Source organism: Cyclopterus lumpus, chromosome 11 (genome assembly GCF_009769545.1).
Source record: "Cyclopterus lumpus isolate fCycLum1 chromosome 11, fCycLum1.pri, whole genome shotgun sequence".
Classification (NCBI taxonomy): Eukaryota; Metazoa; Chordata; class Actinopteri; order Perciformes; family Cyclopteridae; genus Cyclopterus; species Cyclopterus lumpus.
The window spans coordinates 6,128,190-6,151,184 of NC_046976.1; the positions used below are offsets into that span (position 1 = coordinate 6,128,190).

A 22,995-nucleotide genomic window follows, 5' to 3' on the forward strand; every position below is an offset into this window, starting at 1 on the left:
GAAATACAAAGACAAGAAGGCCGTACAAATTTAAGTTTTATTAGAAAATTCTGTATACATGTACATACAAACTGTAACTACAGTACTTGATGTCAACCAAGGAAGCCAACTTTCTGTCGTGTCTTTCCCAAACTCTCCTCCTGCTGCAGCAGCTTCATGAGCGGAGCATGAAGGGCCTTCCCGACCCGTTTCCCTGCCTGGAGACAGCAAAACACTGAAGTACCTTTCTACCGCACAGTCTTATTCAGGTGTCACCATATTTAAAAACCCTGCATGGGGCCAGATGGCCAAGGAGCAGGGCAGGACTCACCTCTGTCATTTCAAAGATACTCTCTGGATCCAGGCTGCCTCCGCCCACCTTCCTGGTGCAGGTGACCGTGCCCGTGTGTGTGACAGAGATGATCAGGCTCGCCACGGAGCAGGCCTTCTCCTGCAGAGTCACGTCCACTACGTGCCTGTGGCCCACCTGTAAACAAAACCAATATCATGTTCACAGTTTGTGTGATAAAAAAAAGGTGCAATAATTGTAGTTATTTTTTACTTCCGAGTAAAACGCAGGCGAGCTTACCTTGCACAACGTCACTATGCAAGGAACATTTTCTACATCGAGTCTCATGCAATCATACGGGTCATCCGACAGCTCGATTTCCTTCCCTCCTTCCTCGTCAGCTGATATGTGCACTTTGGGAATTCTGCCAGTAAGGAAATCAGACGTCTGTCAGCTCTTATTTTACTGACTAGGAATAACAGCTGGAAGAGATCGTAGGATTTTGCGATCCGATCTGAAAGACCAGTACAACATCTCACTTACTTTGTGTTGAAGAGAGCTGCCTTAATAGCTACTGAGATGGCATCGTAGAGGTTTCCATCACACTGCAGGAGCTGTGGAAACATGTCAGTGGGTCAATCGGCCAATCGCCATTGGTTACATTAACATTTGCCAAAGACATCATCGGACGCTACCACTCACCAGCACATCCACATAGAGGACCCAGCAGTGTTCTCCTGCACTGATGCAGAGGCTCTTCAGGTCCACGCTGTGTTTGTTGTTGAAGACTTTGTAGAGTGTGTTACTCAGCTCCGTCCCCAGCTCCTCCCCTCCTCTGCCCTCAAACTCGGGGGTTGCATTGGCCGAACTGATGATTAGAAGGAGAAAAGGAAACAATAACAATGTGAAATAAGTCAGAGAGGTTTTATTCTTACTTGAGTCAGTGGGGACTTGTTGACCGTGTTACCGTTCTCCACACATGTTTATGAATAAAGTAGCAGTAATATGATAATATTTTCTTTGGTAAGTCCATCATCACTAGGATGTCATCTCACAGGGAACTGATGATGCAACACTACCTCCTTGTGGCAAGGTCTCCATCCAAACACCCATTTTTTGAATTTACATACATAAATATCTGTATATCATGACAGGTAATGATGGCAAGGCAAGTTTATTTATAGAGCACAATTCATACACAAGACAATTCAAAGTGCTTTACAGCTACATAAAATTACAAAAAGGCAAATTAAATCATTCCATAAAAACAATATAAAATAAATATATTAAAAGCGAAGAGTGCATATAAAATACTTTCAGTTGTCAAATAGAACCGTTTTCAGCCTGGATTTAAACATTGTCAGAGTTGAGGCCTGTCTCACATCTTCTGGAAGACCGTTCCAGATTTTAGCAGCAGAAAACTGAAACGCAGCCTCACCGTGTTTAGTCCTGACTCTGGGCACCAGCAGGAGACCACTCCCTGAGCTTCTCAGAGCCCGAGATAGTTCACATGGCTCTAACATGTCATACATGTACTTTGGTGCTGGACCATGAATAGATTTGTACACAAGCAGAGCTGTTTTAAAGTCTATTCTCTGAGCAGTGATACTATGATATTCCCTTGAATAGGGAAGGTAGAGCCGTAGTAGCACTCTAGTAGCACTTAAATGTCCCTTACCGATAGCACTTTGTTGTTTAGCACTTTAGTAGCACTTAAATGGCACGTACGGATAGTACTCTGTAGTTTGACGTTATTGAATAAATTGTACTTGCTTGATTCTTGTTGTTCTGAGTTTGGACTCATGTTTTAATGCACTTATTGTAAGTCGCTTTGGATAAAAGCGTCAGCTAAATGACATGTAATGTAATGTAATATGATATACATGTACAAATAAAATGTGTTTAATTCATATCGCCTCCTAAAAAGGTGGTAAGTAGAATGTCTTCATAACTGATTTGCTCGGTGGCCAAATCTAAATAAAATAAGCCGTAGTTTCTAAAAAGCCATAACTTACTCATAACAACATGCACCTACCAGTCTACAAAGAATTCCAAGTAGCCTTCATTTGGCACCCCGGGCCTCGGTTTTCCAATGTCGGCCTTAATCCCAACCAGAACCGCTGTGTGGCCCTGAATATTTCAGAAAATAAGCGGTCCTCAAATGACATAGAATTATGAAGATAGTAGACATGATATAGATATAGCTCAAAGGAGCAACGTTATGTGTTGACAAGGGACCGAGGGTGCTCGAGCATCAACATATTTATTTATTTATATTTACCAGAGTGACTTTGGCGGAGCCGTCTGTGTTGGACACCACGTCGGTCTCTATCTCCATGTGTCTGTAGTCCTCACAGCCTCTCCCGTCCACTCGTAAGTCATCCTGATTCAAAGAACCAACATGTCAACTAGACGTCGCTAACTTGAGCTTTCTGCCCTTTCAGAGCACAAGTCCCCGTCGTGGCATTTGTCGAAATCTTTTTCAGTAAAAGAAGGTTGAGGGCTGAATGAAAGCTGTGAAGAACTCACCCGTATACCGTGTAAGATGTACACTTTTTCGGCCTCGCTGACTTGTACTGTTGCCATAGTGTAAAAAGCACTGCTAGCATGTGTGTGTCGCGCTTCTTCTTACGTCATTAAAAGACGACGGAGAAGCCAACGCGTCATGATTCCGGCACCTTTTTTCCTCACCCGATATTTGCTCCAAAAATGACCCTTAAATTGTCCCTCTTGAATGTCCCCCGTCATATTGAACATTCAACAATCATGTCTAATCAATAATAAATCTAATCCACTGGCTTGTGCACGTATGATAACATATGTATACAGTACATACACCTGACACCCAAATACTGTAATGGTAAAATAAGTGAATGAAGCCAATATATATATATATATATATATATATATATTGTCTTTTGAACCACTACTTTTTTGATAGTCATGGAGATTAGAATCAGAAGGTTTAATGTAATTATGTATTATTTATTTATTAATCTTTTCTCACTGTCACCATTTGACCTGAGATCAGACAGAGTTCTTGTTGGATGCAGCACATCTTCATCAACCAAAACTGACACTCAGGTCTGCAGTGTGATAGAGGAGGATAGGAGGAGAAGAAGTATGGGGCCAAATCCAGGCCAATTGTTTTGTTCGTTTGAAAAAAAGATTTGCACCTAGATTAAAGTTTTAATCTTGAACTTTGAAAAAAAGTGTATGAAAAGTCTTGGGTTAAAATATAATGTTGATTCAGTTCTGTTCATTTTTTAGTAGCAGGTTTTTACACTTTCAGATCGTTCTGTTTCAGGTTCAGACTTTTGGCTGAGATCTGGTGTGGCAATAGTATACTAAAAGTTATACTTTTGGCTTATTCAAAGTACTAAGAAAGCACACTTTGTTTTTACTATGCTATATTACTTTGTACAATACATACCCTTGTCCATTACAGTATTATAAATGTATTACCAGTATCCTAAAGGCTGAATGAACTTCCCAGATAGTAATCAAAATCACTTTATTGAATTAAAGTGTACATGTATAACTAAACAGAACACAACAATGAACCATCAAACATTGAACCGCAAACAGGATCCATATGATGTAGTTTTTCTTTGGCTGAAGTGCATCATTGTTACACTTTGGCCTGATGAAGCGTCCGAGGCAATTTCTTCATTTCAGTTTTATGCTGACTTGATGCATATTCTTGTATTATCTGTGTTTTGTTTTTTTTAACTGCCACAATGCCAAACTAGCGCCAGGTCACGATGTAGTGTAGGAGAACGTATACATAATGCAAAGAAAGCCTTCCTCTTGTTTGCCAATGGGCCTCCTTCCAGCTTATCCCTTCCATGGAGGATGGCTTTGTTAAATTACTTTCTAGGTTTTTCAAAGAGCGTCTTGAATGCAGAACAATCTGAAATGCACTGGGGCTGATAGAATAGCAGTTGAACTAAGGATATGAGCAGGAACCCCCCTAGTACAATTCAGAACGACAAATGGATGACACTATCTCAAAATTAACTCAGCGTATTGAGTCAACACAGTGGGAGCGGCTGCTGCCTGATAGACCTCGCTCAGGGTACGGAAACCCTCGGCAGAGACTATCGGACTTCCTGCTTCGCTCTGCGCGTTGCTGCCCCGCTGCCAGCAACGCTTTCTGGGTCTAACAGGGGAGGAAGCCGTCGTTCGGTAACGGCCCGTCTCGGTGCTCGGTCCCCCGCGATAATTAGCACACGAACGAGGTGAATTAACACCTCGTCGAAACCGAGGCGGCAGAGAAAGCGGGAGCCGAGCTGCGCAGAGCATCTGACCGCAGATCAGTGAGGTTAGCTGGGATTGCGCTAACACACGGAGGAGACACTTCGCTGTGTTTTTAAACTTCCCGAGGCTCCAAACTACGCGAAGACTGCCAGCAACTTTCCCCCACAAGCCTGGAGAGGGCGAGGTATGTGTTCAAAACAACAACCGTGGAAGTGTAACGTAAACTCTTCAGATACTTGAATGGAATTAACGCTGCATGGTCGTTGTCAGCTATCAAGTAATAGGAGTCAAGATATGCTGCTCCAGCTGCCAGCTACTTCCTGGTCGGGCTAATAGATAATAACTTTCTGGAACTAATTAGCTATTATGAATTATGGCATTGCGGTGCCATAATACCTGCTCAGCCCCCCACTGGGCACGACAATATCATTTCCCTTTTTTGCTCACCCATTTTCAGGGAGGTCAGAGGTCAATTTCTCTTGAGTCTTGCTCTAGGGCACTTAGGAGATTTCGTTGACCATTACGTTTTTTAACATATTTTAATTTGTGTCTTATTTATCCTCCACTAATTTAAGAAATGAATAATGTAATATCGTATCTGATCTTAAATCAACCAAGCTTTAAACAAGGGATTATCTTATCTTTTATCTTCATATCTTATCTGGTTGCATGCTTGTTAAAACTTAACCTTACTTTAGGGCTGCAACTATTAATAAGTCAAGCATCTAGCACGATGGAGACCCCGATATGTTTTTCTCAAAGGTTGTTGGAGACCAAATTTGACTTGGAAGTAAATTCATTCAGGATTTAAAATAGAGATCAGATAGTCAGAAACACATCTTCACTTTCTGATAGTTGTCGTCTCATAATCATTAGTTGCAATCAGTCAAGCTCTCAAAATGTGTCCCAAAAACTAATCCAAGTGAGATTAGAAGTCTTTTGCTCTGTAAATTGCCAGAGGAGGTCATCAGTAAAGTGCAATCACATGAGTGTCAATTAACTCAACAGGAGGTCAAATCCAGCTGCCTCTCATCGCTACATCTTTCATCCTGCCTATCCACATTAGTGGCTGTCATTTACTTTGAAATGCATTCAAGCAGCAGGGTGTTGAACATGCCCATAAATCATTAATTGAATATCCGACTGTGCGGTGTGAACATTTAGTCTCCCGTTACAGGATGAATCACATATTGAATCTAATCTTCAGTACTGCTGAGGCAGCGGGCTGGTAGCATTTCAATACAGAAACTATCAACTGGTGTTTCTCTGGGTCGACTCAGGAGAAGAATGGATGGGGGGGTGGGGGGGACAGACAGACAGACAATCAAGCCATTCAGTTGTTAAAATAAAAATAGAAATCTATAGACTCATTCTCCACTCTATGGACTGAGTTGATCCTCGAGGTCTTTCATCACTCTATTGTAGGAAGTCCTATCTTGTCCATTCATCGGCATTTTCACTAAACCCGTTTTTTAGGGCCATCTGAGCTTCTTTGTTTCCAATGAAGGGAACTGTTAAAAGGCTCCACATAACAATTACAAGTCGATACCAAACGTGTCTCCGTCACCGGAACACGTTTTTTTTATAATGGTAAACAGTCACATGAATCATCAGCCGTTGGCTTGACTGATGAAACTAAACCTGAAACTAACAAGCATTTTCAAAAATCTTGTAAAGAAATGATTCAATCTCGCAGTGATTTTCTAGATAAGGGGACAAACGCCATAATAATATATCCTGTGGTAACAATTTTGTCGGTCTGAGGAAGTCCACCTTTTCACATTGGCATTGTGACGCCTCACCTCAAATTGGGAAAGTGATTGTGGAAGAAATTAACTTTTAAATGTGTTTTATTATCCGATTATGAGCAACAAGCGAACGAAAATAATGTTACCTACAATATACTGTTGGGGAGTTTTAGACAAACAAAGCATCATATTTTGTAAATAATACTGCTGGCGTATTACATTTAAAGGCAAGCTAAGTTTCATACACAAACACAGAGGCTTCTAGTGGAAGTGATACTCGCAGACACGCCACACCTCCAACAACGACCCCCCCACCCCCGCCTGACTCCTGCTGTGGTGAGGAGGTCAAGATGCTGCGCAGCAGGGTTCGGGTCGGGCCTACTGCATTTTTAAAACAGTCATTCGAACCACAAAGTACAAGTCAATACCCACATTTTATCAATTATTTTCAGTTAATTGCCTGAATTATTGCAGTCGGAGTACCTGGCTATATCCAGAGATGGCTTTGATTAATTCTATCCCAAATGTGCCATAGAAACTCTGTATCCTTTTCTTTCTGATTACATTCCTGTCCTCGGGGGGGAAGCCAGTTTAACTGTTATCGCTCACTTAATCCTAATGGATATATTGAATCCTCAGGACTGACCAATTTCACTGCTCCCGGTATAAACTCAGGGTTTGAGGAGACGGGTGCCGGGTCCCAGACGTCCTCTGGGAATTAGCTATTTTATTCCAGTGTCTGTTGTCTGCATATAATAGGGAGGCCTATTTTTGGTTTTCCGACATTTTACCCCCTTTGAAGGCGCATCACACTCTCGGACCGGCCCAATTGCTTATTCATAAGGCATCGGACACGACCTCCAGCCGGATGCAGCTCAGGACAACTGTGGAGGCTGTTTAGTTGAAGCATTGTTGTGGTTCACTTTTAAAGCCAAATGGTGATTTGCAGTTTCCAAATCCAACAACGGTGTCTTCGTTTGACTGCGAGGGGGAATGTGGGTGTATTGTTTGGCCCGTTGGGATGAGGCCAATCACTGATTGTGGTTCATTCAGTTAATGTTGCTGTTATTGTCCTCAACCTCATTTGCCCATTTTCTCTGTGGACTTATTAGCCCCTATCTTTGTTTGTATTCCTCGAGGATGTGGAACGCTTATTAGATAGACTGCACAGACTCTTAGTTGTTGTGGTACAGCACTATTACACTGTGCTATTGCTGTAATGCAGACATGGCACTGATATAGAGCAGAGACCATTAGTCACTTGGTAGATTGACAGGAAATCAATCAACAGTTATTTTTTTCCGAATCACTTCATCAATCGTTTTCACATTCTTTATTTATTTTTCAAAATAATAGAACAATAATTTATTATGTAAAAACTACCAGACACGCTGCAGAAATGACCATTAGCAGTTTGCATTTGTCTTGCATGACTGTAAATCTATAATGTTGAAGATTTGGATTGTTGGTGGGAAAAAAAAACAAGCCGTATGAAAGTGTCACGTACGACTGGAAACCTGTGCGGCACATTTTCATAGACCATTACAAGGAGTTGGCCTCTGGTTTTTTGCATCGCCCTCAGTGTACACAGCAATATTCATAACAGCTGGGAACAAAGACAACAAAGCTGGATAAATAAAGTTAAAGAATATATGTACATATGAAAAAATGGTGCATCTAAAATCTATAACAGCAGCATGTGTTACAGGGTTATTGACAATGTATGACTGAGTTAATGCTCATCTGAGAGACAGCCTGCAGGAAGAAACTGTGTCTGCTTGTTCTGGCATTCAAAAATAATTGTTAGTTGCAGCCGTACACTGATACCGACCTACGTCCTAATCCCTCACCTCCTTCTCCAATTCCTTTCTTTCCTTTTCTCCCCGTCACTCTGCTCCCCCTCTTCTTCTCCATCTGTCCCTCGCCGCTGCTCTCAGTATGTGGTCGGAGCCCCGGGCGTTGTAGGATGAAGAGCCCGGCGCACCGCACCAGGGACATCGAGAGGCAGGCTGGCTACCTGAGGCCCGAGCACTGCGCCCCTCCCCCGCTCCGCAACACCTCCGACACCATGTGGTTCATCCGCGACGGCTGCGGCATCGTGTGCGGCGTCATCACCTGGTTCCTGGTCCTCTACGCCGAGTTTGTGGTGGTGTTCGTCATGCTGCTGCCCGCCAAGAGCGTGATCTACAGCCTCTTCAACGGGGTGATCTTCAACGGCCTGGGGTTCCTCGCCCTCGCCTCTCACGCCAAGGCCATGTGCACAGACCCGGTCAGTCCGACTCATCATCATACACACGCTGTAAAACATCTTTGTATAAATTGTCTTTATATACTGTTAGAATGCATGCCGACCAGGTTAAACACTTTCTTTTACTTTTACTTTTGCAGACGCATGTGAATTTGATTTTAAATACCTTTTTGATATGCATCCTCATGTGGTCTGTATCCTTCAGGAAATTAGTTTTGAGTCAAATTGTCACTGATCTACAGCAAAGTGGTATTCCAGCATAGAAATGCTGTTTGGTTCTGGTATCAGTTGGGACCCACTGCTCATTTTGGACCATGGGCCACCTACTGGCTGGACTGTAATAGTTTCTTGGTTATGTTATGTTGTAGTTTTGTAATCTTGGCCAGTTGAGTGATTAAAACCATAAATCTTTCATTTTTCTTTGCTGTGAAGGAGAATTTCCATCTTTAAGGAGCTCCTGCAGCTAAATGAATGACAAGGAATCACTGAAACAAACCATTGAATTACCCCCCCCCCCCCCCCCCCCCCCCCCCCCCCCTCTCTTTCTCAGGGAGCCGTGCCTAAAGGGAACGCGACCAAAGAATTCATCGAAAGCCTGAAGCTCAAACCAGGACAGGTGGTGTACAAGTGTCCCAAGTGCTGCAGCATAAAGCCCGACAGAGCGCACCACTGCAGGTACGGCGCGCCCTGCGAGTGTGCAGATTGTCGGGAAGATCACAAACGCCTCAACTTTTAAGTTGTGGGTCTGGGCGATTAGAGCGTTCTGCTGACGTCCGCGCCGGTGGGCCCTCTGCCACCCCCGTGTGTGTTTTAGCTCGAGTAGCTGTGTAGCATTCCCCCTGCAGTTAGATGATAAGGGAGTTCCCTCTGTGGCTGCTCAGCGGTTTCTCTGGGGATCTCAAGGCATGAAAAGCATAAAAACACTGCAGCGTAATTGAATTGTAGAGCCAGTGAGTCACTCTGGCTCGTGGGATAATGGCAGTCAGTTTGAAAATAAACAGATGATTTCTTTCTTGTTGGTGGTTGAGATGATGACAACCAGATTGTACACTTGCATCTAATGACCCATAAGAATAATATGCTACAAGTAGGAGACGGACGCTTTTTAAATATAGATTTCACTCAGAAAGTGCGTCAACAAAGCACACAAATAGATGGAGCTTTGTCAGAGGGTAGATTGTGAGGCGCCAGACCGAACTTGAGAAACGCACACACAAACGAACACAGTCAAGCCACCATGATTGAGAGCAGTCCTCTTTTACTAGATACATATACTCTATATTCAGATTGGTCTTTTGGCTCAAAAAGCCAGTTTGCCTGCAATATTTATTATTCCGTTTCATCATCTTTACCTTTTTATATTAATGTGTTCACAGTGTGTGCAAACGCTGCATCAAAAAGATGGACCACCACTGTCCCTGGGTGAACAACTGTGTCGGGGAGAACAACCAGAAGTACTTTGTGCTCTTCACGGTGAGTCCTTGAACACCGGAGACATGATGTTACCACGCAAAATGTCTATTTTTCTAGTTCTTTTAGATATAAGCCAGAACACACAAGAACACCAAATCAAGACAAAAAGCAAAATATATGATTTAGAATGGCTTAACGTAACAGAAAAGTCAACCGGTTCCTTCTCACATCAACAAAGGGGCTGTCCCCGTGCCTCACACCTGTTTCTCAAGAATCTTTTCTTGACACCAAATCGTATGCTTTATTATGCTCTCTCTCCCCCCCAGATGTATATTGCACTGATATCCTTCCATTCGCTAATCTTGGTGGCCCTCCATTTTGTGTTCTGCTTTGAAGAAGACTGGACAAGTAAGTGACTTACTGATGAAGTGGCTGCTCTCCTACCAACATCCACATGTGCAAATATGGCTGATTATACTCCAAAAAGACGAGTTGTGGCTTAGAGGTTGACGGTCACCTGTCACTAACCTCGCTAATCACATGTTTGGCTTCAAGAAGTCCTCTGCTGATTATGACAATTTCACACAAACATCTAAAAAGAATGAAACGATGAAGCGATTACATTTTTTACATGGATGTAAACTGCAACTTCCCTGGTTGGCGGAGGAATACGACCACGAGGCTGTATTCCTAGTTAACACGAGACATCTCTCTCTCTCTCTCTCTCTCCCTCCCTCTTCCTCTCCAGAGTGCAGTAACTTCTCTCCCCCAGCCACGGTCATCCTCCTCATCCTCCTCTGCTTCGAGGCACTCCTGTTTCTGATCTTCACTGCAGTCATGTTTGGGACCCAGGTCCACTCCATCTGCACCGACGAGACGGTGAGTGAAAACAGCAGCAATTCGTTTGTGTTGTGAATTTCGACCGTCACAGCAGGTTTAAGGCAGTTATCCAGGCATGAATGTCCATGTAGCACCTCTGACTTCCTAAAATAAGTCATGGATTCATTCTGTCACAAAGTCAGAGCCCAGATGAAAGCAGGAGCAGGTAGTTCACTTACTGTCGAGCTTCCGGGTAGGTTGAGATTAGGGCTTTTTCTCATAGCGTATCAGCTCAAACCACCAACGACGATGACTCGCGCTGTTTTAATATTCACTACAAGCGTTGTGTGGTGTGGTGTGGTGTGGTGTGGTGTGGTGTGGTGTGGTGTGGTGTGGTTGTGTCACCCTAACCTTTGTCAAGACCTCTGAGGGGAAAATAAATCAAAAGAATACAAAACACGCTTGATTTCATTCCCTCAAGATGGTTATTTCCTGCCGGTACATTAAACATTTTAAATACGCAGCTATATGTTCAGCTTTGAGCGCGAGTCAACACTGGAGACTCACCTCTTCTCTCATGTTTGTCTTTTAACCACAGGGTATCGAACAGCTCAAGAAGGAGGAGAGGCGATGGGCCAAGAAGTCCAAATGGATGAACATGACGGTGGTGTTCGGTCATCCGTTCTCGATAGCCTGGCTGAGTCCTTTCGCAACACCCGATCACGGCAAGGCGGACTTGTACCAGTACATCGTGTGAAGGCTGGACGTCTAACCGAGCTCTGCCGCTTTGGACTTCCTGGTCGGCCCTCCTATTGGCCGGACCACGACGAGCATAAACTCCACTTAAACCACTTCTACATTTTCTTTAGTTTGTGGATATTATCGATATTTCAGGGTGTCCCGTTGTAAGCGACGGTGTCAAAATGTTTTTTTAAAACTAAAAAAAACAACCTTTACCTTCTTTCTATTTTATTATTTCCCTCTTGGTGCTGACTGAGATAATTGACGTGCTGCTCTGCAAAAACAAGAAAGAAAACATCTCTCACTAAGCTGCCACAACTTGGCAAGGATCACTCAATAGGAGGCGGTGAAACGACACCAAGAGACTGAGGTCTTCCTGCGGTATGTCTGAACACTTCCTGCTTTAAAGCCAAACAAAGTGAACGCACAACTGATGCCCAGGAAGTCTTTTGCAGTCCGGGTGCCAACATGGTCTCCTGGTTTTGTCTTTGTGTAAATGCTGTCGTGATCCTGTCACCTCTTCATTTGCTGTATTCCTGTCATCGCAAGAGTCTTTTGCCGAGTGCTGCGGATGATTTGCCTTAGAACAGTGCGTTAGTATTTTTAAAAGACATTTCTATTATTTTTGCCTTAATGTGACAGTGAGGATGAGACAGGATCACATTGGTTTCAATTAGTTTGTTGTGTCTTTCTTTGGTGCCAGATAGGTGGATTAGTTCAGGTCATCTAACAAAAGTATTTGGAGACTGAATTTTAAGAACATTTCTTTACATACATTTAGTCTGCAATAATCCCCACATGTCTGGCACCCCAAGAAACTTGAATCAAATCATGTATAAAAACAGCTTACGGAGCTGTGAGGGAGGTTTAAAGGCTGTAAGACAGAAAGTTGTAATCGTTAAGATTTTAGTGTTGGTTACCCGTGGTTACCAGTGGTGACAGCAAGTGCTGTTCAACGGGGGACTTTGTTAACGTGCAGCCAGACAGACTCACCATCATGCCATAAACAACCGTAGTCTGATTTCTTGCCTTAGATTTTACAAAGTGGAATGGAAACCCACTCATATCCAACAGGTCACTTCATCACATGCTTGTGAAGGTCATTCGAATGGCGGACTCCACCTCGAACAAACAAAACCACTATAGAGCTAATAACTGGATTTATTTACATTGAACGGCTTCTTGCTGAAAAAGTAGTACCGGCCGTAAGTAGTAGGTTTGAGTTTAAGGGAATCTTTAGGATTATAACTTAAAACATGTGATACTTAACAGGGAATCAAAGTGTTGTCTGTTGGTTTTACAATCCAGCAGGTTGGGTGGGTTGACCTTCTTTTGACTATTTGGCCACTATGTGTGTAGCAAACCCAGCCAGCCTCTTTGCTTTATAACCAGTTTAATCACAGCCACCAGCTCAGATAGAAAGGAATAAAAGCAATACACGTTGCTCTCTGAATGCACTGACCCAGTGTGATTCACTGGCTCTCAATTGATGGAATTCGCTTGTGGATAATCCAGTTTGTCTCTGATTGCGTGAGCCTGCCGAGAGGGAGAAAAAGCCTCACAGGATAAAGATGTTGATTGACATTTAGGCTAGAGGAAAATGTTCACCGAGGCCCGACGGACCACGTTAGAAATGCACGTTTTAATTGCTGTGGACGGGTACCGGACCAGCCAGTGTGAGGAGGATATTGTACCTTTGGTGATGAGAATGGGCCACTTCAAAGCATTGCACATTAAAAATGCCTTTCCTCAAATGTGTTCGAAAGCCTTACTGTATTTATAGAACTTGCTTTTTGAAGATGATGAAAGGACATATTTGGACATATATTTTGCCAAATGTAATGCTGTATGAAGAGAGGCATTAAAGTTACCATTTCAGGAGTTGAGCATAATCAAGTGTGACATTTTCTTAGACTTTTTTAAAAAATCACTGAAGTTTTAAAGAAATGTTATCATGATACGGAGATGCAACTGTTGCTATCCAGTTTACACATACAGTTCACCAGCTTTCTTTTTTTCTTTTCTTGATATATTCTATAAATCCCATTTGTAGTACTTATTATGGACCACATGTTTTTTCCCCTTTTGACTGATATTTGTTTAAAGGGGATTACAATAAAACAGTATGTATGCAGCACAACTTTATATAATTTGTGTGGATATTTTATTGACTCGGTTGATAAGATTTTGAAAATAAGGTTTTACTTGGTGAGAAATTTGGACCCTTTAAATTCAGGGACAAATATGATACTATAGTTTCAAAACAAAACTTGTAATTAATATATCCTGACATAAGAATGAATTGTCTGATTTTTGCTGTAAATACACATTGTAATTTGGCAGCTCATTAAAAACCTCCAATTTTGAAAAAAATCATACCTTTTTAAAATGTCTTCATTTGAATGGTTGCTGTCTTTTGATGACCAATACAGATTAGTAAATGACAGATTTTAGCCATATGTCATGTTACCATCCCGAGTTAAATTGTATAATTAGAAACCAACTTTTACCCCATTTTAAAAAAGCAGGATATATATTAAATAAATACCTTGAAATACCACAATTTGAATGTTTGCTATTTTTCCAAAGACACATGTGAAATGAAAGAGATATGTTTGTCCTTTTTGAGAAATGTGGACACAAAAAGTAGATAATTGATACCGTTTAATATATTTATGATTAAAAAATAAATATGTAACTGTTGTAATTGCAGAAGCATGATCTTATCTGCCTTGTAATTAGTGCAAGGCATCTGAAGGGGCTTTAAACTGATAAATTATTTACAGGAAGCATCCCCGTAAAAGTAGACATTACATCCAGCCCCATTAGCTACAGTCAGAATGCTCTTTATTAGACTGTTACTGTGTTTGGATGCAGAGAGGACACTGAGCTAAATGAGTACAAAGTCCCTGTTCCCTGCAGGAAAAGACCAAACCTTCACATCTTTACCCAGTTGAATACAGGTGCATTGTAAGTCACATCTAATTTGATCTATATGGAAGTAGAATAGCTGTGAGAAGCTCCTCTCTCTGAAGACCAAAGCTGCCATGAAGATGAACTTAACATACAAGAAGACAAGAATCTTGTTTGTCAGATGAGATGTTTATTAAATAATTCTGTATTGTCTCTTCTCTCAGTGAGGATGGCAATTTGCACATCCGTTTGTGTTTCCTATTAACAGAATATATTTACAATTTTACAAATGTTTGTTTCACATAATCCGTAAGACACATTATGAACAGTTTACGTCGGAGACTCTTTCTAATCAAACTGTCTCGATTTGTGTTAAAAAGTCAAACATAATGTTACATTTGTCGCTGCAGCAGCCTTTAGATAGAAGCGATGACTGATCTGCACATATTTTAGGTTGAAGAGTACCAACAAACTACTGCAAAATCTCTTTTCCATTATACTACCAAGAGATAGGTCAAAACTTTACTGATTTTGAAAGGGCTGAAAAAAATGTACTAGTTGCAGTGCAGCACATGAACTCGCCAATGTCACGCACGCCTTGTCGGGTCAACATCGTATTTGAGTTGTTTTCTAATCTCTGTACAACCACATCTACAGTTTATGTGCACACAGATATATAAATACATCACACTCAGCCATGCGGCTGTCACGGAGAATCAAATGTGGCTACTGCAAATCTCCGACTGGTTATTATACAGTGAGAGTGGGTTCACAGGGAGATGGTTTACCCTCATATCATGCCGTTAACTTAAAGAAAAGCCAGGCACCAAAAAGCACATATTACAGATCTTAAAAGGTACATTAGAAATACCACACTTCACGTTCACTTACCCGCTGAGAGCTAAGACGAGGAGGTTGACACCGCTCTCGTGTCTGTCTGTTAATATGAAGCTACAGCTAGCAGCCAGTTAGCTTAGCATAAAGACTGTTTACAGGGGGACACGGCTACCTGTCAGCTAACTGCCTCCCAGCATCCTGAAAGCTCACAAATTAAAATTGTGGTTGCTAAGCTAACTGGCTGCTTGCTCCAATTTCATATTAATCCCGACAGACATGAGAGTGGTATCAATCTTCTTATCAGACTCACAACAAGAAAGGGAATAAGTGCAATTTCCCCCAAAGGGTAATGCAACACACCCAGGATGTGACTGGGAGGCACAAACAGCTGAATTCACTTCAGCCTGGCTGGAGTGAATTAGCAGTGGATATTAGCAGTGGATATTAGCAGTGGATATCACCACTGCTAATGAAGCCTGCGAGGTGAAACATCACTCAGCCGGCCTTTAACATGAGTGCTGTATCATCACATTCTCAGTGCAGTCACATTAATAGGGATGCATGTAAATCACGTGATACAAAACCTGCACAGCAGCGACTGGAAGGAAATCGGACATATATTTGTGCGTTGCTGCTGTGGAATATTACAGACAGGCATAATAGCTACCGTTATGCATTCATATTATGATATGTATCCAAACAACCGCAAAGTGTGACCTCAAAATACTGTTCAATAAAGCATTAGACAAACCACTGTATACTCCGGTATACTTACTTTGCCTGATTCATGCCAACAGAAACGTCCCTCTTGCAGCATGTTTGCCATTTCCCACGCTCAACTATCCGTGCTCAAAGCTCCCTCGCTGTTACACACATCACAGTGTTATGAGACTTAAAGGACGTTTGATGGTATTGCAAATGATGGGTAATGGACGGGATAATATAAGATCAGGAATGCAGGCCGCATGAAGCACAACAGCAATCAAGAGGCAATGTGACGTCTCTAATGCTGGAGAGACAGTTTGGACATTTAATCACAAGATTGTGTGTTTAATAACACGAAGCAGCTCACAGGGACGTCTCTCTGATATGGATTGACGCTCCACGATGCTTTGGTGTGAGATATTTGAGTTCAGGCCTCAGTGGGAACATGCATTCGTCTATCATAAAGTGGAGGAGCAGCTGTGTCCTGCTCATATCTTGCGGTTCAAGCCGTCAAGAAAGACAAATAAGAGAAGAAAAGGCCTTTCGAGCCTTTGAGCGCTACATTAGTATTATTACTTGTGAAGGTACGAGTTTACCTCGTCAGCTAAGTGCTTCATTTATTATTATTCGAGTTGAGCATGCACAAGATGCAACGTCAGTGTAGGATGTTTACAGTGAGTGTCAGAGTAACTTAAGGAAATGTGAGAATTAAGAAAGCTTTGGTGATCTGGCAGGTGCGATATATAATGCGCAGGCGAGTAATGGTGACATCAAAGTACATGATACCATTTGACCATTGCTCATGAAGAAACCACAAAAGATTGACTTCAAGTCAATTTTTTGGATAATACTATTTATACACATATATATATATATATATATATATATATATATATGTAGTATTATCTGTCTCTTTAAAGGTATAGCTTTTGAGAAATGCACATATTTCCTTTCTTGACGAAAGTTAGAAAATAAGATTAATATCCCTCATGTCCTTTAAATATGAAGCAAACCAAATTGTAAAACACCATGTGGTTTTACTGGATGTTGGAATTAAACAAACAAGATACAATATGTTAATTGTGAGCTTTAAATGTGCTGGCAGGCAGAGTGTGTTAGCTTCAAACGGAGCCAGGCTAGCTGTTTCCCTTTTCCCCATGTTATGCTAAGCTAGGCTAACCAGACGCTAACCAGCTTCATATATCCCGCACAGACATCAGAGTGGTATCAATCTTATGTAGAGAATGCAAAGAAGGGTATTTCCCAAATTGTTTTATTATTCCCTTTAGTCTACTCTTTTCCCTTCCTTCTAATCTGTTCCGCTATAGCTCACGAGTTCTTGTGCTGCGGTTGACTGATAAACTCCCCAAACGTAACGTAAAGCTAGTATCATTTTTGCTTAATTGGTGTGTTCAAAGACTTTTTGCAGGCATCCATTAACTTGTCTCCACTAGCCAGACTGTAGCTGTGTTATGGCCTTACTGGCTAAAGGCCAACATCTCCTCGGATTTTTTAACAGTGTTCCTCTGCTTACATGCAAACAAACAGACAATCAGTAACATTACAAATATTTTTGTTCTTCATCAGTAAGGATGCAATTTAAGTGGCTCTTAGTTTAACTATGAAACAATTTGATCAATACAACTAGTAATTGGGCTAGGATTAACTAGAACACTTGAAATTATTCTTATAATATATCACTTTTCTTTGGCTAGATGTTCAAATCAGAAGAGAAGCCGACCAAAACACACCTCATTCCACAGCCAGCCGAAGCCGGGCTGAACTCTAGTGGAGACAAGACTTATTATTCGTCCTTGGTGGCTGCGTCACGTTGCCCATCCTGCGGTGAAACCCTCTGCAGTACCAACAGACCGGAGAAGGTCAGGGAGATCCCGACCCACCACAACGTTATCTGGGCTTCACCAAAGATCAGCTGGCCCAGAAAAGCCTGTGGGGGGGGAGTAAGTCAGTCTCTACAATTTCATACAAAATAATCGCCAATAAGGATGCCTTCAGGGTATGTCAAACAAGGAGAACTTTGACAAGTAATTCATGAAAGAGGCCTACATCACTGAGACAAGTTATTTCTGAATATAACCTATTTTCTAAATGAATGCAGCTTATATAAGGACGAAAGGTCACCGTGAAATGAACTTCATTACAGTACTCTATTACGCTCAGTGGCAGCAGACTACACGGCCCTGTGAGAGACTGTTGTATACTTACGGAAGATATGAAGTTGGAGGCGGTGGTGGTCACAGTGGTTTGGGTGGAGGAAGAGGAGTACCTGAGGGCTTTGGCGAGGAAGGTCCACATCACAGCATTGCAGGTGAAAAGCAGCCCACCACACAGCAGCCTCAGAGGGATATGAAGCTGAAGAACAAAAACAGAACTTATTGGCAACTGATTTGTGACCACTTTCATGCAATTAAATTATTAGTATACATACACACACATATACATATATATATATATATATATATATATATATATATATATATATATATACATACATACATATATATATATATATATATATATATATATATATATATACACACACACACAACTGTATCAATGTTTCCGTCACATTTGTTGATGTTGCAGTTGCTGGAGGTGAAGCAACTATTATACTTTATGTCTTGTGGAGTAAATATCATGAACTACAGGGCCTTGGAAATTGTACTTCAGCACAATATTGAGTAAAACTACTTTGTTACATTCCACCACTGCAAATTGTAAAGAATACATTAGATTAATGACAGTATTATAATACCATCAGCGTTATTGTGTCTATTGTGTTCCCAGAAGCTGCATGTTAAGAGGGTGTGTGTTACTTGCACACCTTTGCCATGTAAAATATCCTCCAGATTAAATGTCACGCTTTCTACCGTCTGAGGCTCCATGACTGCTGTCTGCAGATGTTTCCGACATCACCGTGTGACGTATACGCGCACACAGCGTGAAGGTCACACCGTAGACCTTATCCAGAGTCACACACAAACACGACACCTGACCACATTCGCAGAAACGCCACGCCGAAACAAGTTACTTACAAAATAACGCCATAACACACACACACACACACACACACACACACACACACACACACACACGGACGAGCTGCAATGTCATCCGGCACGCGGACGTCACGCGAGCGAAGCTGCTGCATGGGCTCCCCCACCCCCGTGCGATGCTGCTGGTGCTGATGCTGAGGGAGTCAGAGAGGAGAGGCGGGCGGGGATAACCATCCAACTTCCTCCGTGAGAAATCACCCCGCTTGCAGGCGCGCACGCTGCATTATTCACAGCCATCCTCACGGTTTAAATAATTAACTGTGGAGATGCCTCACCCGGTCGCAGGCGGTAGTTTCGTCCGCTTGTCTAAATTTCCGCTGCTCCCCCCACGTCCGGAGTCCGGTTTCACAGACCCCCTTCAGGTAGTCGGCTCCGAGGGACAGTTTGGCCGATGACGACGCCACGGCCCCGAGGAAACCCGCCAGCAGTGCATACAAAACTCCAGGGAACATGTTGACGACGAGCCGAGGCACATTATTTTCCAGGCCACCTTTTACATTTCTGTTGCTGCTGCTGGTCCGCGTTGAGCTGCCTGCCTGGTGCGCGCGCGCGCGTGTGTGTGTGTATGTGGCGCTGCGTGGCACGTTTTTCCTGCGCCGTCTACAGACATCCGTCCGGTGGCAGTCTCACAACACATGGTCAACCCGGAGCGGTGCTGTGGTTGGACTAAAAAGCCCCATGTTGCATTCTGGGAAAAGCAGTTCCATCATTCTGTAACCTTAACTGGATGAATGGTGACTTTGAGGCAGCAGTAAGGTACCTCCACACATAATGGAATCCTGAAACCACAATACATGGCCTATGTGCGTCTTAATTAAGATATTTTGTTTAGAAAAGATGAAGCAGATCATTGAGAGACAATGAATTGAAGTATTCTTCTTTGCTATACCGGGTGGAATAGAGGGCAATCAATGCTAATGTGATGTCCTTGTGTGTGGGCATTGGCTACGGCAAAGTATGGCTTCAGTTGATCCAGACCTCTGTTTCCTGCAGCATCCCGATGAGCTGCATTATAAAGGGTCATTACATTAAAACACACCGGGTATAAGAGGGATGGATCGGGGTGTGTGTGTGTGTGTGTGTGTGTGTGTGTGTTGTAATTCAGTACTCAAATGTATTTATGTCAAAACACAACCCTAAACCTAGAACTAGTAATTCATATTCAAAGCCGACTAAACAATATGTCACCAACAACGTTCAAGAAACAAGAAACTTGCACCACCTCTCTCATTTTATATGGCAATTTGGATGCCACAATTCTCATATTTGTGGGGTTATCCATCTCCTCCATGAACTCCACATCTTCTGGTATAACATCCAGTCAGAAAAATAGCATACGCATTCAGTGCTTTCTTATGTTCAGATTTGATTTGTGGCCACATTAAGGCCTTGTCAATGTAAGTAAGCGCTTGCTATCAGCTCATCTCCATAGTTCTTCTGAAGCAGTCATTTTACAGAGAAAACCGAAGACAGACAGTGACGGACAACCAATGAAAACCATATGTATTGTTTGACGATCCACCTGGATTTGTCCTGGTGTAGCAGATGGCCAGTACGCCACTAAAACTATCAAACTCTAGTCTGTGGCAAGTGTAAGATTCGTGTTCAAAGCTCCGGGTCCCGTGGCCGCAGGAAATTCAGGATTCGAGTTAAAGTTTAACAATATTTAATGGCAAAGATAATACTCATGTAGCGTTCACGATCGTGGGGCCAGAAAGGAGGAACTCTCCACAGACGGAGTGCAGCTCCCAGGGAGCCACAGACCGGGGCTGTCTCGAGTCTCCAGACCAGTAGAACCATGTCCCCAGAACAAATGCTCGGCTATTAGTATGGTCATGCAAATGAATTCACACCTAAAGGTTAGTTCCATTGGTCAGTTCAAAGGATGCCGCCATTCTGTTCGCTACGCCAATTAGTAAACAGGCGAGGTCAAAGCTCACTCTTCCGGTCAAGGACAGGAAGTTCCCCTTCACAATAAAACCCTATTATCCTGCCTTCCGAATAAAAGCAACACATTAGGTTTCAATCGGCATCCATTTTAACTATTGTCTAAACAATAAAACATTCATTCATTCTCATGCATCATACAGTTAATCATTACATTTGTCATTAAAACAGAATAATAAAACAGTGATCCTCTCTTATGTTTCATAATACATTCCTCCAGAATATTCCTCATAATATCCCAAATTAATTATCATATCTTTCTTTATGTATTAATTTAAAACATAAACTTCTCTTATCTACATGTGCAAATATATATAAAATCCACTACAACCTAACACAAGTAAGGGTTGTAACAGGCGATTGAGCAGAGTAACCACTGATGCAATGCACTGGGGTTTTGATAAGGACGGCTCCATTTTCAGGAGTACTCGACATTTCAGTACTATATAGTTCACATTCTTGTGGCATGTTTTCAGCAATTATTTTCTCACATGCATAATGTGTTCTCAAGCAAATCTTAACAAAAAGAGTTAATACTTTAAGATGATCAAACAGCTGGCCATCTACCAAGGGCTCTTACTGACAACGCACCTAAAAGCAAAAAGTCCGGAGCGGGGAGGGTTGTCAGCCCTATAGCTAACCCTATTATATCAGGATTGATCACTTCTGGCTAAATGTCTCTTCCTGCTGTCTTTATTGTCACCAGCGACAGCCAAAGTGGTCGCAACTGCTAAAATTAGTCTCCATTCTACTATTTCAGATGAGAAAATAATCTGCATATTATGCATATGTTGTACTTTCCAGGTGAATGCACTCTTTTCCTGGATTTACAGACGCTTTTGCTTTATCCATCAATTTCCGACACAGTGAAACTTCACAATCAATAACGGGTGTGCTGGTAGATTTGATGACATGAATTGGGAACTGAGGGCCTGAATCATGTTTTGGTGTGACATAGATGCCATTTTTAGGGTCAATGCACGTCATAGGTGTAGTCGGAAAGTTATGAACCTCACGGATATGGCGTCTCAGATTTGAATGAGATGAAAGAAATGCATTGCAATACACACATGTGAAACCTCTGCATGTGAGATATCACCTGCTTTCTCGGTGTCAGCCTTTTTTCTTTTTTTTTCTCTAAAAGAATAAAAGAAAGGATTTAGAGAAGACATTATGTGACATTTATTTATTTATGTTTTCCTACATTTTATGAAACAAGAAACAGACACAATTTCTAAGGTAAATGTGTTTGCTCGTAGTGTTAAGTTGTGAAGTATTAAGGAAAACATTGTCAAATACAGTAACCTGAGTAGAAGGGCAGGGATAATTGTAATAGTAGAAACAGAAGGTGCTTCAAGTAAATGCATAGTAGAAGTCGGCTAGTATTAACGGTATTAGTTTTTAAAATTTGATTGGAGCTATATGTATAACAAAAATGAGAGAGGGAAAGTTAGTCGGTGGTTGTTAATGATGGCAGTAAAGATGGATGGATGGATGGATGGATGATGGTAGATGTTATATTTTAAAATATATCTTTTAAAAAAAAGAAAACATTACTTCCTTTCAATACCTGCAATTGATAAAAGAAATGGTCATCATTCCAATAAAATAAATTGTTAGTTACTTACAACATTGGGCTCTGAAGCTATTCTTTAACATAATGGGTTCTCGGAGACATAATTCCCCTAATATGAATAAATGCATCTCTTCATAATAAAGTATTTTACTTACTGATATAATGGGACTACACATATTTGATCTCAACTATACTTCTCATTCCTATAGTTGTGTAATTCTGTATAATTTACAACATATTCACCCTTAAAAAATGTAAGTGTAAATTAAACACACGCAAAAACTAGATGCAATATAAAAAACCCAATGAACATTACATAACACTGGATGAATTAAATATATGTAGTTTTGTGAATTATAAGAGGATTTAAACAAAAGGACAGTCAACTGTCCTCTGATTGTTATATGACCTTTTGGTGCTGCTAGAGCAGGGGTCACTAACAG

General features: G+C 41.7%; 3 protein-coding genes across 3 annotated transcripts; 1 reads left to right on the forward strand and 2 right to left on the reverse strand.

The window, feature by feature from the left end:
- Positions 1-17: 17 nt before the first annotated feature.
- Positions 18-2,891, reverse strand: exosc7 (exosome component 7). The gene is made up of 8 exons (XM_034545262.1): positions 2,798-2,891; positions 2,550-2,651; positions 2,304-2,398; positions 971-1,136; positions 812-882; positions 569-692; positions 311-466; positions 18-197 (listed from the first exon to the last, which is right to left on the reverse strand). The coding sequence occupies exons 1-8, from the start codon at positions 2,852-2,854 to the stop codon at positions 93-95; spliced, it is 876 nt and encodes a 291-aa protein (XP_034401153.1). The 5' UTR covers positions 2,855-2,891; the 3' UTR covers positions 18-92.
- Positions 2,892-4,352: 1,461 nt separating this feature from the next.
- zdhhc3b (zinc finger DHHC-type palmitoyltransferase 3b) lies at positions 4,353-13,378 on the forward strand. Its single transcript, XM_034545440.1, has 7 exons — positions 4,353-4,712; positions 8,214-8,545; positions 9,075-9,199; positions 9,901-9,997; positions 10,264-10,345; positions 10,686-10,816; positions 11,355-13,378. Exons 2-7 carry the CDS (start codon positions 8,243-8,245, stop codon positions 11,511-11,513), a joined length of 897 nt encoding a protein of 298 aa, XP_034401331.1. The 5' UTR covers positions 4,353-4,712; positions 8,214-8,242; the 3' UTR covers positions 11,514-13,378.
- A 4,378-nt stretch (positions 13,379-17,756) lies between these two features.
- On the reverse strand, positions 17,757-19,550 carry LOC117739448 (transmembrane protein 42). The gene is made up of 3 exons (XM_034545858.1): positions 19,305-19,550; positions 18,179-18,325; positions 17,757-17,900 (listed from the first exon to the last, which is right to left on the reverse strand). Exons 1-3 carry the CDS (start codon positions 19,479-19,481, stop codon positions 17,757-17,759), a joined length of 468 nt encoding a protein of 155 aa, XP_034401749.1. The 5' UTR covers positions 19,482-19,550.
- Between the last annotated feature and the right edge of the window lie 3,445 nt (positions 19,551-22,995).